The sequence below is a fragment of the Spodoptera frugiperda genome, chromosome 24 (assembly GCF_023101765.2).
Source record: "Spodoptera frugiperda isolate SF20-4 chromosome 24, AGI-APGP_CSIRO_Sfru_2.0, whole genome shotgun sequence".
Lineage (NCBI taxonomy): Eukaryota > Metazoa > Arthropoda > Insecta > Lepidoptera > Noctuidae > Spodoptera > Spodoptera frugiperda.
Window position 1 is genome coordinate 3,778,441 of NC_064235.1, and position 15,150 is coordinate 3,793,590.

A 15,150-nucleotide genomic window follows, 5' to 3' on the forward strand; every position below is an offset into this window, starting at 1 on the left:
AATTAGAAAAAAACAGGCCAAGTGCGAGTCGGACTCGCCCATGAAGGGTTTCGTAGCAGCAAGTAGATGACATAATATCAAAGTTATAAAATAACTTGGTTTTGCATACTGTTTGTATGAACGACAATGTTATATTTGCGATTTTTGAAAATGTTTTATTTCTTAAAAACTAATAATGATATCTCGTTCAAACTAATTTTCGTTGGTAGTTTCCATTGAGGTCTACAGCATATATTCTTTTTAGATTTCTCACTCTCTTATTTTAAAAGTTAGAGGGGGACACTCATTTTTCCACTTTGGAGGCGTCTAACTTTCAAACGATTGATTTTGACGAAAACTGGTTTTAGGAACCTTAATATCTTTTTTAAAGACCTATCCATAGAATTCCATTACGGATATGTTAGCTGAAAAAAATTTTTTTATGAATCAGTTCCATGTATGGAGTGCCCCCCTTTATAATTTTTATTCAAAATTCGAATAGCGGTTACCGAAATACATCATCCTACAAAGTTTCAACTATGTAGGCCCAACAGTTTCGGAAATAAATGGCTGTGACATACGGACGGACAGACAGACAGACAGACATGACGAATCTATAAGGGTTCCGTTTTTTGCCATTTGGCTACGGTACCCTAAAAATTGAAATAACTTATAATTGGTCATATATACCTTATGACTCATAAGGTTTCCTCGCGATGGGCGTCGGGGATCGCACGACGATCTCCGGCCAACGTAAGGGCGCTTTCAATTTAGACGGTTGGTGCCGGACTGCTGCCGCACGGTAGTTACGACCACGAGCCGTACTGCTGGCAGTACGACGTAAATCGTCTTATTTAAAGAGATACGCGGCTTCAGTCCGATCGAATTTGAGTGATTTCCATCGAAACCCAAACGGCGGGCTGCAACTCTATTCCAAATTAGGTAGGTAAATAAATAATCCATAATTAGGTAGGTATGCACAAAAACGTCTAAGAAACACGATGCGTTCACAGCACTAGCGAACAACGACGCGAGCAAGGGTAGCTCGCCGCCCGACCAGAACCGGAACAACTTGTGGATCACACATAAAGTTGCTCCCTACGGCCTTCCAACCCGCTACACGTTGCACGGTAGCCAGTTGCGCAGCCACCGCGCCAATCGTGCAGTATACCCTAGGACCTTTAGTTTTAGTGATATGTCATGATTATGTAATAAAAGACTGCCTCGTTGGTCGTGTGATCGCAAGTGCGACTACAGGGCAGGCCTCGGGTTCGATTCCCGGGTCGGGCAAAGTATTACAGGACTTTTCGAAAATATCTCAGTAGTAGCACGGAGTCTGGAATTGTGTCCAGTATATGGCAATAGGTTCACCCCTTATTACATGGGACTTATAACACAGATGGTGAAAAGGGGGTGTACATTGTATAGCGGCATTATATGCCGTAATAAAATAAATAAAACACCTCTACCTACCTCTATACTACTACCTCTACGATAGTAAAAATATTAATCGTTATTAAAAAAATAACACGCATTTATTATTATAAGCTTTTATTTATTAACTATCTGTTATATTATAATAATTAATTATCAACATGTCTATTATATAGGAACACACTTGAATAAACGAAAAACAAAATAAAACAAAAATAAAATATTGGTCTCACGATTTAATACTTTCGAAACAACAGTAAAATAATTCAGAAAACAATACTATTTACAAATTAAAAGAAAAAATATGAAGAATTATGCTTACAGCTAAAAAACCATGGATTTACATCAGAAAAAAAATCTACAAAAAGAACTTTGGCCAACATTTCCGTTTCCGCGGCAAACACAGTGTTGCCAGAGCGAAAAAAGTTAACCAAATATCGGGAAAAATTGTAATGGGGGAATATTTAAATCTTACAAAACAGTTGTAACTCTTAATAAATAGATTTTTGTTATAATAATTATATTTTATAATTATATATTATTATTATTTTACCAACTTTATGTAACGGACATACAATTGGCACTAGAATGGAGGGAACTCTTTTCAATAACAACGTTTCTGTATACAAAACTACATCTGTCATTCTCTTTCATAATTATACATTTTTACGTAAAAGTCGGTAATCGATTAGAATATTTATTTTTATTTAAGAAAAATTTTGACGAACATTTTTAACATGAGACACCCTAAGTTTTTAAAGTACCCTTAGGCTCAGATAGGTGACGTTAAACACCTTTTTTGGCTTCCACCAAACTTTAAGTGACACCTAACTTTACAAGTAAGGGGTTAATTTAGGTGCTATGTTACGATAAGTAACACGTATTTAGGCCTTTAAGACTACTGCTGTACTCAGAAACATTTAATAGTCACTTAACCCAGTCCTTAGCAAATGTTTTTGAAACAAAATCCTTACTAAGGAATAGTTTAAGTAATCATTAAATGTCTCTAGATTGAAAATGATCGTCAAAATTCTCCCAAATTCCTTCTAAATCTAAGCATCTGAGTAAAAGCTCCATATTTTATTTATTAATCGTTGTGTTACATAATTGCATGTTTTTATAAGGCCATGGTTCCTAATTAGGCTATTTATTTACTTTATAAAGGGAATACATATTTAGTTTCTTTATTTACTTTACGGTAGTTCCAAGAAATTTGTATTAAATACGTCAGAAATACTTTTACAGAGCGATATTTTGGCTAAGTCAATTCAATAGGGTAGATGACTAATTTTTATTTTAACGTCCGTCTTGTAGATTATTTTAAAACATTAGACACGTATTTTTTCTTCTTTTCTTAGGAAAACAAATACTTTCGACGATATATTGATTTGAAATATCGCGTAACGTCACTTCTAGGTACATTTTATACTTAGAAATGACATAATTAGCTCCCGTTTTTAAATTTTGATTCGTTTTATCTAAGTATTGTTCTCTTATATGACAAATACGTGTCTAATATTTTTTCATTACCTAACTGACGGACTGAATAGAGTTTTAATTTTCATACCCCGTCATCATCCCTATTTTACGCTCGAAGATCGAATTTTGGTCCGTTTTGCTCCGTTTGACAATAAAGGAATGTTTTAATGTCTAAATACGCATTCCCTTATTATTTATTTTATCTATTTAATAAATATATTCATCACCCACTAAGTATCTTTGTAACGGAGGCACATTTTCGGTTCTCAAATTGTCTTAACATTAAATCACTACATATATAAAGTATACATAAGCTTTCATATAAGCGGTAAGAGTATATACTTGCGTTTTAAACACCGAATAAAAACTAATCGAGTTCTTGAAATTTACATAGTTAAAATCGATTTATTTCGAATCGATTAATTTAGAATTGAACGTTAAGTCTTTAGCTATTGTCTAGGCGTAGAGGCACCGTTATTACAAGTTATTAAATATATCGAAAATCATTCCTTAAACCTCTAGTTATTATTATTTTAACAATAAATAGTTTTGGAATCGATTTGAGCTCAGAACAAGAACTATGACATTCCTAGGGCACCAGTAACTTGAGTTTACTTCTAAATTGTAATTTAAACGATGTTTTAGCATTAGTTTCCAACAAAAATACATAAACAAACAAACATTTGTCACAAACATCAGTTACGTTAAACCAAATATTTGTCACCAACTTTACACCTAACGTGTGTCACAAATATTGGCCCTGATTGAACCAAACATTTGTCACAAACATTGGCCAGAATTAAGCCAAACATTTGTCACCAACATAATAGCCAACATCTGTCACAAACATTGTCAAAAAAAAGTGTTGCCAGTATAAAACAGAAAAATTACCCATGATTATCAACAAACCGATTTAGACAGACATTTGAACAAAATAATACTTTAACACTGAATACTAAAACACCGTCTTGTTACCAGGTTACTCAGCAGCATTGATGGTGATGGTCTTGCCTTTGGGATCATCGAAGCGGTCCATGGTCCTGATATCCATCATCATCATGATTCCGTAGAATGTGATGCTCAGGAGTATGAAGACCACGAAGAGACCAGCCCAGATTGGTGCTGAGAAGAACCCGACGCAGTTGAAGGAATCACCGAATTCTTGTGTCGTGTTGGTCTCGAAGAAGGGTTGGACCTGCGGAGAGAGAAATGTATTTTAATGAAAATTTATTAATTGAAGTGTGGGAGAGCCATGTTTCAGCACGAATCTCTTCTCATTCAAATTCTCGACCGGAGTGATACCACGGCCTCACAGAAAATCGATATGAAACAATGCTTGCGTTGTTTGAGTCAGGTTACCAATTACCGGGGGGTTCCCAATCTTCCCAATCCCCGATTCCCCAACAACCCTTAAATTCCTAAACCCCAAAAGGTCGGCAACAAACTTGTAACGCCTCTAACGTTTCGGGTGTACATGGGCTGCTCCTTTACCGGCTTATACCATAAAAAATCAGGAGCTGCGGACTACTTAGCGAGTTTAACAGGGCTGCGGCTCGAAAAGCAGAAACGGAACGGGGTGGTTTTTAGTCAGTAAGAGTCTGACACTCCCTCTCGTCTCGTCCAAGGCGGGAGAAATCATTGGATGATTTTTCTCCCTTAAAAAAGATAGCACAAAAATTTGATTCATACCTTCAGATCCTCAAAATCGACAGTGTAAGTCTTAGTTTCGTTTCGGCTGGAGAAGCTAATGTGCTGGGCGCAGCGGTAAGAGAAGTCCACCAGAGCGAACACCTCCTCATCAGGGTAGAGCACGTCAACGAAATCACCAATTGTCAGGACCACCGTATCTGCGAAAATTAATAGAGAAATTAGATTATAGAGAGATTCAAGAGGAAGGTTTATATGTATAATACATGCATAATATATCACCATTGGAGCCATGCGAAGCTGGGGCGGGTCGCTAGTAATATTATAAATGCGAAAGTTTTTGTGCATGTTTGTAGCTCAATCACGTCAAAACAGCTGAAGGGATTGGGATGAAATTTGGAACAGGGGTAGATTTTGGTCTGGAAATTATACATAGGCTACGATACAACGTCACGCCTTTTTATCCCCAAAGGGATAGGCAGAGGTGCATATTACGGCACTTAATGCCGCTATACAATGTACAGCCACTTTTCACTTTTTATGTTATAAGTCCCATGTAATAGGGGGTGAGCCTATTGCCGTATACCGGACACAATTCCCAAACTCCAGGCTACTACTAAGAAATTTTCAAATAAATTAGTTACTTAGTCTTAGACTGCCAATAGAAAACTGTTGAAGGCAAATCCTCCGCTAACGTCGGTCACCGGTGACCACCACGGCGTTCAATGTGTAAAAAAGACTTTAATCTACACCAGCGCCTCTATCGGCGCAAAAAAATCTCAATAATAAACTCACGTGATTGGTCATTGCAGGCGACCAAGAGAGTCAAAGTCAAAGTCAAAATCATTTATTTCAAATAGACCAGGAAGGCACTTTTGAACGTCAAAGCAAATATAATAATATTAATAACGTCTGTCTGTCGGTCAGTCCTCTAGTGAAGCTATTTGCTCGTTCCAAAGTGTAGATTCCTATGGAGAAGAAAGAGAGGTGGTACTTTCAAGTGTATTTATTATGAAATGTGTAAAACGTCATTACGGTGTTTAATATTTATATTAGAGAATGCTATCTGGATGAAGTTTTTCTTTTGTAACATTACATAACTTCAGTAATGAGATATAACCCATTATTGTAGAAATAACTTCTCATTATAATTTAATAACATAAGGTAAGGAAAACAATAATTAATGACTAGTACACATATTTGTATGAGATTCCTATTACTCATAGTTTAGTATTGTTTTATTCATGGTATACTAACAATAACAAATATATTTATTACTAGCGACCCGCCCCAGCTTCGCATGGGTGCAATGGTGATATATTATACCTGTATTATACATAAAAACCTTCCTCATGAGTTACTCTATCTATTAAAAAAAACCGCATCAAAATCCGTTGCGTAGTTTTAAAGATTTAAGCGTTCATAGGGACATACAACATGACAGAAAAAGCGACTTTGTTTTATACTATGTAGTGATTTAGTTTTAATTTCAATTCCCATAAGAAAACACATGACAGTTTATTTATTTGTCATTTATATTGTTTAATAGATCTTGAAATATAAATCTTAGAAAGTACATTTGACTCGGAAGAAGACAATATTTTATTTTTAAGGTAACATTTGTCTGGATGTTGACAGGTTTAGAACCTGCAATCTCATGTATCTTATTGTTGGGTTTTTCCACAGTTAAAAATACATTTTTAAAAATACTATCATTCACAGATTCGATAACCTACTTAATTTTGAAATGTTGGAGGAATAAGTATTAATTTTTAATAAGATATTCTATGTTTATTTTATGTAATAGTAGTTGTAAACTACTGCTTAAGGCTGATGCTACACGTATAACACGAAATAAATAATTTTTAAAAATATTACAACAAAAGATAATGTATTTTCGTTTGCATTCCCCATATGTGTTATGTAAAATTAATATTTTGATGTTAATTATTCAATAAAGGACTAATTCCAAACAGAATAACAGATAAAATAGCATAAGTCATATTGACAAGGCCTTGAACTCTCTAAAATTACATAATCAGAGTAAATTTCTCAGTAGTAGCACGGAGTCTGGAATTGTGCCCAGTATATAGCAATAGGGTCACCTATTACATGGGAGTTATCCTCATAGGTGGTAGTCTTCTCTTTGATATTGACTAAAACTATTGGCAAGAATTTTATCATCTAACAAAATGAAGAACATATAATACAAATGGTGAAAAGTGGGTGTACATTGTACAGGGGCATTACATGCCGTAATGTGCACTTCTGCCTACTCCTTCGGAGATAAAAGCGTGACATTATTTATAGTAAAAACCTTGTAATATATTTTTATAACGTCACTCATCGTAAATAAACTAAATTAACTAGAAATCATGGTTTACACAAATGCGGAACCAGTAGGCTGCACATCGCCGTGTCTGTGCACGCTGCTCATGATGAAAAGGCCCTTTGTTACTTGAAAATATAAGAGCTTTCTTTGCTCCATAAATTTACATAAGTAAACCGTGATTTCTAGTAAACCTTGTAACAGGTAAACTTATAATTGGAAATAGCTTCAGGAATCTGACAGATAGAAGGGGCGTGCATAGGAATTGGAAATAGATAGGCAGTAGGTATCATCATGATTGAAAATAAGCTTGGACTTGATTAATCCTGGGTCCACTGCTGAACATAGGCCTCCCCCAATGACTTTCAGATAGGTCAGTTGGATGCAACCTGCACCCATTTTGTATGTACCTAGGTAAATGTAATGTAACTTACCGAAGAACCAGTATCCTCCTTTAGCATTGAAGTTTAGAAGCAGAGTGGTATTGTCGAACACGAAGGTAGCGTTCACATAAGTGGTGTTCAGCTCCGAATGTTGGTCAGTTACATCTCCCAAGGTCCTTGAGTCATTACCGCTGACAACTTTCACAGTCTTGGTGATCATGCGGAGACCGTCCAGGGTGTACATACGGGTTTTAGCGTTTTCTTCCACAGCACGGCGGGGACGGGACTTTGAAGCTGGGATAGTCCAGGATGGGTAGTTAGCGGTGTAGATACCAATAGTGTTCAGCTCTTCGGGCATGTCTCCCATGGTAGAGTGCATGAATTCATCATGGCGGCGCAGCATTTCCTCCCGGGACTCACCTTCGCGCGCGTCATTGAGGTGGATGAAAACAAAGTTACCAGCATTCAATTTGTTCAGGCCGAGGATGTCAGACGACTCATCGGTGATGTAAATGTTCGTGGCTGACTCTCCAGCAGTACGGTTCAAGGCCTTCAGCGCATTCTTCACGTTGGGCATGTACACTGCCTCGTAAATGTTATCATGTAAGTAGGGGAAGGATGTTTCACCATTGCTGTTTTTCTGTGAAAAATCTTCAACGGACAGTCTTGGTTCGATGAAAACAAGGGTCAGTGTGCCCGGTAATACTACCTGCTCGACTGCAGCAGCAAATTCCTCGCTGCTGTAAGTGGTGAGAGGATTCGCTTTTACAGAACTCTTGATAGAATTGCCCCACATGAACACTGGGACTTTGGATGCATAACAGCTAATTACACTTAGAACTAATAACGGGAACACCACACGGCAAAACGCCATTTTTAAGGCTATATCTACTGGACGCAAAACGGACTAAAAGTTGGTATTTTAGCCCAAAATTGTCATAAAAAGACAGCGTTCGGGCGATGACGATTGACCATCGGTCATGTGAAAAGTGATCATATGATAAACTTTGACGCCTTGTCTATGCTCTAGAATGTTGCCAAGAATTTATTTCTAAACTGCCAATAGAAAAGTGGAAATGCAAAATAAATGTATTATTTTTTATAATTTGAATTATATTTTAGATATTGAATACGTTTTATGATTTAATAGTACTAAGTATATTTATAACAATAATAAAAAATGCCTATGCGATGCAAATATTTTATTTAAAACCGAAGGTCATATTGTTTTTTGCAGATAATACTCCCATTTTATTGGCAAAAAATCAAAGGCTAAACCAATGTTTTTATGTAGATTTCATTTCATTGACAAAGCTAAACTTTGAGTAACTGGATTTTAATCCCTCTGTTTTCGTCTTATTTTCGTAATGTTTTATTAAAATATAATCAAATAAATAAATAAAACCCCTTCAAACCGTTTACTTTAAACATTTTTCGAAAAATTATTTTATGCTAATAAGTAAATTATTGTATTAGAAATAAATGGGATTCTAATTGACTTTACACTGTAAAAGATTTGGAAAATAAAAATTGAAATCACAATATATAATATTATAATACATGACATAATAATAAAACGTGACTCGTCGAGTTTCGTAGAAAATTGAAAGTCAAGGCAAGCACCAAGGCCATTGAATAAAAGGTTTCAAACGTCCTTGGTTGGAGTATTGTTAAAAAACTCTTTCACGTTTTTTTAAAGCTCTTTGGTTTCTTTAAAAATAATTTGAAACAAGCAGACATAGCTGTCTTTATCTTATTATAAGGATATAGAAAATAATTATTATAAAGAATAATGTTCGTACTACGTACTTTAGCGTTTATTTTCTTATTACACACGAGTTTTGCAAACAAAAACACTATTCCGGTATTCTTATTGGACCATGACCAAGTTATGTCGCACGTTCAAGTTGATCCGAATCCCTTTTCCAAGTTGACGAAAACAAACTTTGCTGATATCGTAAAAGACTCCAGACAGCGAGCTGATGCCACGATAATTTTTGTCGAAGATTCTTTTAGCACCGAAGATATAAGTACTAAAGACAGATTGGGCACCCCATATGCTAATTTGCGGAGCGGCCTGATGGCAAACAAAGTAAAGTACTTCCCATCAGTGATTGAGCCTTACAAATTACTAAGTCAAATGTTCCAACCGCGCGAAAACAACGTCTATTACCTCTCCAGTCGTAATAAATTTCAAGTAATGAATAATTTTAAGTATATCTACGTTTATTTCCAAGATGGACCTTACACTAATGAGACTAGAGCTCAAATTTTAAGGAGACATGATGCTATTATTAAGGAGGTGATATTCATTGTCCGTCAGTTGAAGACCGGGCCAGTCGTGGCCTATTACACTGGGAAACTGAATCCCATTGTGGTTGAAAAATCTGATTCTTCTATGAGGAGCATGGATCCTCCGCCTAGGAAGAAAGGAGTACTTGTGGCGTCATCTGGTGCCCTCTTTAGGCTTTTTGGTAAGAAACAATATTATAGGTACAAGTTTTTAAACTGACATGGTCACTAACACTAGAATTGGAACTTGCAAATTATTTATTAAACACGGATAGTTTATGTAGTGATCATGGCGCTTACAACAGGGCCGAAATATCGGAAACTCATAGAAATAGAAAAACATGGTAAATATCCCGTTTCAAGTTCTAATTCTAACAATATTATGTTTCTTATCATACGTACAGACAGAGCCGTATTAAACCTGTAGAGCGCCCTTGGTTAGCACTCCATAGGCGCCTCTATTTTTAGCACCGCCGCGCCTCTGTAACCTGCGCGCCCTTCCGCAGTTTTGCGTGATTGGCTCGATTCACGAACGTTTTCGCGAGTTCCTCGTTCGAAAATGTTACGCGAATAAGCCGATAACATAATAATTAATTTATGTATGTTTAAATATTTATCCGTTCTATATAGGAGTGCATGCGGCCTCGCCGACTCGCAGAGCCCTGTTCGACGAGCCGCCGCGAGTGTCCGAAGAGACGTTCACGCGACGCACGCTGTCCACTCGGGTGTCGTACCCAGTGTTCGATCTAGAATTCGCGTTTAGTTTCCGAGACGACGGCTGGCGATGGGGTAATACCATTTATTTTAACTAGCTATTCTCGCGCTTAGATAATTTAATTGTTTCATCAGGTGTAGTTGCACGGACCTTGTGGAGTCTCGAACTAATTTCCGTGCGTTTAGGCGTTTTTGCCATTCTAAATATGAAGACTTAGTGAGGGCACATACGGCTGGCTTTTTAGATTGGGTCCCGACTGCTTTACTGATGACTTGTTGTTCTTGTTTTACGGTTTTTCATTTTCATATTATAAAGAAACGAAGTCGGGTTTTTTAGTTTTTTAAATTACCTTTTTTATTTTCTTTTCTTTAGTTTTATTATTGAACAGCTTCCGCCGCCGCGACTCCGTCCGCGCGGATGTCGGTCTTCGCGTGGAAGTTTTATTTCTCCATTTTGAGTAACTCTGACAATGACATCTTATAAATATCTATTGGACCTAAATACGGCGAGGCCCATAATAATTAAGGAGATCCCCCTATTGAACTTCTGCTGTTAAGCTCGCGTTCTGTAGTATAAAACTATTTTTTTCTACGTATTTTTCCAGGATAAAAAGTATCCTATTTTATGTCCAGGACCCAGGATAATAAGGTATAATAATACCAAATTTCATCGAAATCGAACCGTTAGTTTTCACGTGATACCTGAACATACAGACAAAAAAATGTTTAATCCCATATTTGGGTTTGGTATCGATCCAGTAACACCCCCTGCTATTTATTTTTTCAATATTTTCAATGTACAGAATTGACCCTTCTACAGATTTATTATAATATGAATGAATCAATGAATCAATGAATGAATGAGAGTGTTATAAACGTAAGAGTAGACAAATATAAACAGAAAGCTCCAAACTGCTAAGCTATCGGGAGTTATACATGTTATTGTGAGTCAACCATAAGAGATAGACATTTGCTGTCGTGGAATATTTTTTAAACAATTTTAAGGAGAACATTTCCGTCGTACATGATTTCTGTGTAGCTTTAACCATTAAGGCTGCACACGCGACGGAAGCTTAAAAAGTGGAGTAAGTTCTCCTGTTTTCCCAACATTTCAATTCAGAATTGACCTCTCTACAGATTTATTATACATATGTATAGATGATATAAAATAACTTGGTTGATTGTATACTTGTTCCTAATAATAGATCATATCGCGATATACGAGGGGGGTGAGGAAGTCGGCCGCACAGACATGAACATCAGTGTACCCTGGAATTATTCGTACTACTGCCCAGAGCCGATCAGCATCTACAACACAAGAGATGGAAGCTCGTTGACTATTAGCCAGTACCAAGTAAGTTGGTGTCCAGTCTCTTTAGATCACCTTTTTTATTTTGAGGGGGGAAAAATCATCCAGTGACTGGTAAGTTCTAGTTTCTTACCTTTTTTTTGTGGGGGGAATAAATGATCCAATCACTTCTCCCGTGCTGGGTGAGGCGAGAAGGAGTGTCAAACTCTTACTGATTAAAAACCACCCCGTTCCTACTCCTGCTTTTCGAGCCGGAGCTCCGGTAAACCCGCTAGGTAGTCCGCAGCTCCGGATCAGGCATCAGCCCTACTGGGCCCCATCTGTGGTGGTCTGATGGCTGCCAAGTGTTAGTAGTAGTTTTTAATTTTTTGTCGCCCTGGGCCATCGGCCCATCACGGCCGCACTGCTGATGGCTCTTGACACCCCGGGCGAAAATATTGTGGCGCCCACTTCAGGGAAGCAATATCGTGCGCTGGGCCATCGGCCCATCACGCCCCTAACGCCGGCACTGCTGATGGCTCTTTGAGACGTGCGCGGAACGCGACACGCCGCACGCACGGGTCTGGTTCTGGTCGGGCGGCAAGCTACTCTTGCTCGCCGTCCGCAGGCCCGCACTTACGATGGCCGGAGATCGTCGCGCGATCCCCGACGCCCGGAGTGTCTCGCGATGGCTTCTTTAGATCTCCTACGACTGGTATAGTTTGATTACCGAAAAACCTCACGGTAACTGTACAGTATTCTGTAGTCGTCTGTTTTTTTATGAAACACTCCGGTAAACGAGCAGACGTATCACCTGATGGTAAGCAATCGCCGCCGCCAATGGACACCTGAAACACCAGAGGCGTTACACGTGCGTTGCCGGCTTTTTGGGTGTTAGGAATTTAAGGGTTTTTGTTCGGTAATCGGGGATTGGGAAGATTGGGAAGGAGGGAATTGGGTCTCCGGTAACCTCACTCACACAACGAAACACAACGCTGGCGTTGTTTTGTAACGCTTCTGGTGTTTCAAGTGTCCATGGGCGGCGGTGATTGCTTACCATCAGGTGACACGTCTGCTAAATTTACTGGCGTGTTTCATATAAAAAAGTTGTTAATGCCAATTTATTTTCCACCAGATACAACCGCGTGAAATATTTAGTTTAAGAAAACGTGGTAGCGGCCGTGAAGGCGACGATGAAGATGCCACCGAAGCTGACGACAGCGCCACCCCCGAAGTGGTAGCTACCACCGTGTCTGAGGGTGACGGTAGTGGGGAGGGCGTAGGCAGCGGCGAGGGTAGCGGTGAGGGCAGCGGTGCTGGCGGCACTGGTGGCTCCAAAGCTTCGAATGTAACCTTCAACAAAATGGTGCACTGTGGCCCATATTTCACGACTACCATACTAAGCTCGCTCATGATAGTGTTCTTCTGTTTAAGCATTGCGTTGTATGGCGTTGTTACGTTGTTTAATTGTGCCTCTAATGATCGGTATGAAGATCCGAACAGTAAACCGTTGACTCATGATCTCTTACATTGAGTGTTTGAATATGGACGGCATATCAAGATACTCTAATTTAGGAAATGTCTTTATTGTTTGCCTACTGCCGAGACGGCACGGCATGGCACAGTACGGCATGCTGCGGCATCGTGGCATCAAAATAAAGTAACATAAATTATAAATTCATTTAAATAGATAAGGTTCAAAAGAAGTTAATTTGTATTAAAATCCTTTATTTTGATACCACGATGCGGCGGCATTTCGCGGCGTGCTGTGGCATCCCATAAACTATCATACTTAACCTCACGCCATTCTAGAAAGCAAGCCGTATGTGCCCTCACTAAGTCTTCATATTTAGAATGGGTCCCGACTGCTTCAATTTTACGATGACTTTCTTGTTAAGGGTTTTCTCATTTTCATTATTATGAAGAAACGCAGTCGGGTTTTTTAGTTTTTTAAATTACCTTTTTTATTTTATTTTTAATTTGTATACTTCAAATAATATACTTACTTCTCCAAAATTAGCTAGATATTTTGGGATATTTTATAGTATTAAAATGTCAAAATAATTTATTTTTGACCTAGGGAAACTAAACCCAATTAGAACTAAGTAATAGCGAGTATCTTGATGTTCTGGGCTCTAATGATGAATAGTTATTTAGTTTGTATCATATGCGTTACTTTAATGTTATGTTTAAAAATAAATAGCTTAGTAAATACGTACCTATATGAAAGAAAATCTTTTATTTTGTCCTTATACTGGCTACTTCTGGTGGAGTTACACTTCTGGGGGGTTTTACAGAATAGGGGGGAGAGGTATTGGGTTATTACCAAAGTTATTTGCAAATAGGCATGTTTCCTACTAGTCAAATTCAATACTTTTTTCGAAACGTCAAAAACGATATTTTCTATGAACTTTGTATGAAATACTCTATTATGATGTCTTAAGTTATTGACGTCAAAGAGCAGACTTATTTCTAGAAATTTAGCTAGAAAATATCGAAAATTAAGCAGTTCATCAAATTTATGAATGAGAGTGTGATTAGTTTTGAATATTTTACTGTATTGAAAAGTTGTAATAATTTATTTTTGACCCAGTCATCATCCCTATTCAAAAGGACACGACTGCACAGTTGGCGCGGTGGTTAGGCAACTGGTTGCCGTGCAACGCGTCGCGGTTTCGATTCCCGCACGAAACAACTCTTTGTGTGAACCACAGATTGTTGTTCCGGGTCTGGGTGTCATGTGTATGTGAACTTGTATGTTTGTAAACGCACCCACTACACAGGAGAATGTAGAAAAAAGGGAAACGCAATTACTTTGCTGTGACAAATAAAACGACAAAATAAATCTTAGTAATGTATTTGGTAAAGCGGAACTACCTACACTACACATGGACAATAAACCAATAATAGAAATTAAAAAAAATATAATAAAACAAAATTGGCCAGTTTACAATTATAGCATAAAAACACCCTCTCATAGGCAGTAGGTATTTAAAGTACCCTAATTGCACGTACCCTAAGTACACTTGAAACACCAGAGACGTTACAAGTGCGTTGCCGGCCTTTTGGGGGTTAGGAATTTAAGGGTTGTTGGGGAATCGGGGATTGGGAAGATTGGGAAGGGGGTAATTGGGCCTCCGGTAACCTCACTCACACAACGAAAGCGTTTCACGTCAGTTTACATGACAAATATCGGACATAAACTGGAGTGTCTGTTTATAATATTGAAATAACCGGTATATACTTCACTAGCGACCCGCCCCAGCTTCGCATGGGTGCAATGGTGATATATTATGCATGTATTATACATATAAACCTTCCTCTTGAATCACTCTAGCTATTAAAAAAACCGCATCAAAATCCGTTGCGTAGTTTTAAAGCGACAAAGTTGACAGAGAAAGCGACTTTGTTTTATACTATGTAGTGATGCATATGAATATACATAAGACACAACACTAAAATAACATTTCTTTCAATTTTCGTCGATCTGTTTGTTCTCGCTAATCTCTGGAATGGCTGGACCGATTTTGACGGGACTTTTATTGGCAGGTAGCTGATGTATTAAGGAGTAACTTAGGCTACTTTTATTAGTCACACATCAGAT

The 15,150-nt window shown here is 37.9% G+C and overlaps 2 protein-coding genes across 2 annotated transcripts; one reads left to right on the forward strand and one right to left on the reverse strand.

The window, feature by feature from the left end:
* Positions 1–1,631: 1,631 nt before the first annotated feature.
* On the reverse strand, positions 1,632–8,253 carry LOC118278618 (V-type proton ATPase subunit S1). Its single transcript, XM_035597912.2, has 3 exons — positions 7,304–8,253; positions 4,582–4,739; positions 1,632–4,087 (listed from the first exon to the last, which is right to left on the reverse strand). Exons 1-3 carry the CDS (start codon positions 8,124–8,126, stop codon positions 3,872–3,874), a joined length of 1,197 nt encoding a protein of 398 aa, XP_035453805.2. The 5' UTR covers positions 8,127–8,253; the 3' UTR covers positions 1,632–3,871.
* A 626-nt stretch (positions 8,254–8,879) lies between these two features.
* LOC118278617 (uncharacterized) lies at positions 8,880–13,774 on the forward strand. Its single transcript, XM_035597911.2, has 4 exons — positions 8,880–9,726; positions 10,175–10,333; positions 11,464–11,612; positions 12,682–13,774. The coding sequence occupies exons 1-4, from the start codon at positions 9,045–9,047 to the stop codon at positions 13,078–13,080; spliced, it is 1,389 nt and encodes a 462-aa protein (XP_035453804.2). The 5' UTR covers positions 8,880–9,044; the 3' UTR covers positions 13,081–13,774.
* The last annotated feature ends 1,376 nt before the right edge of the window (positions 13,775–15,150 follow it).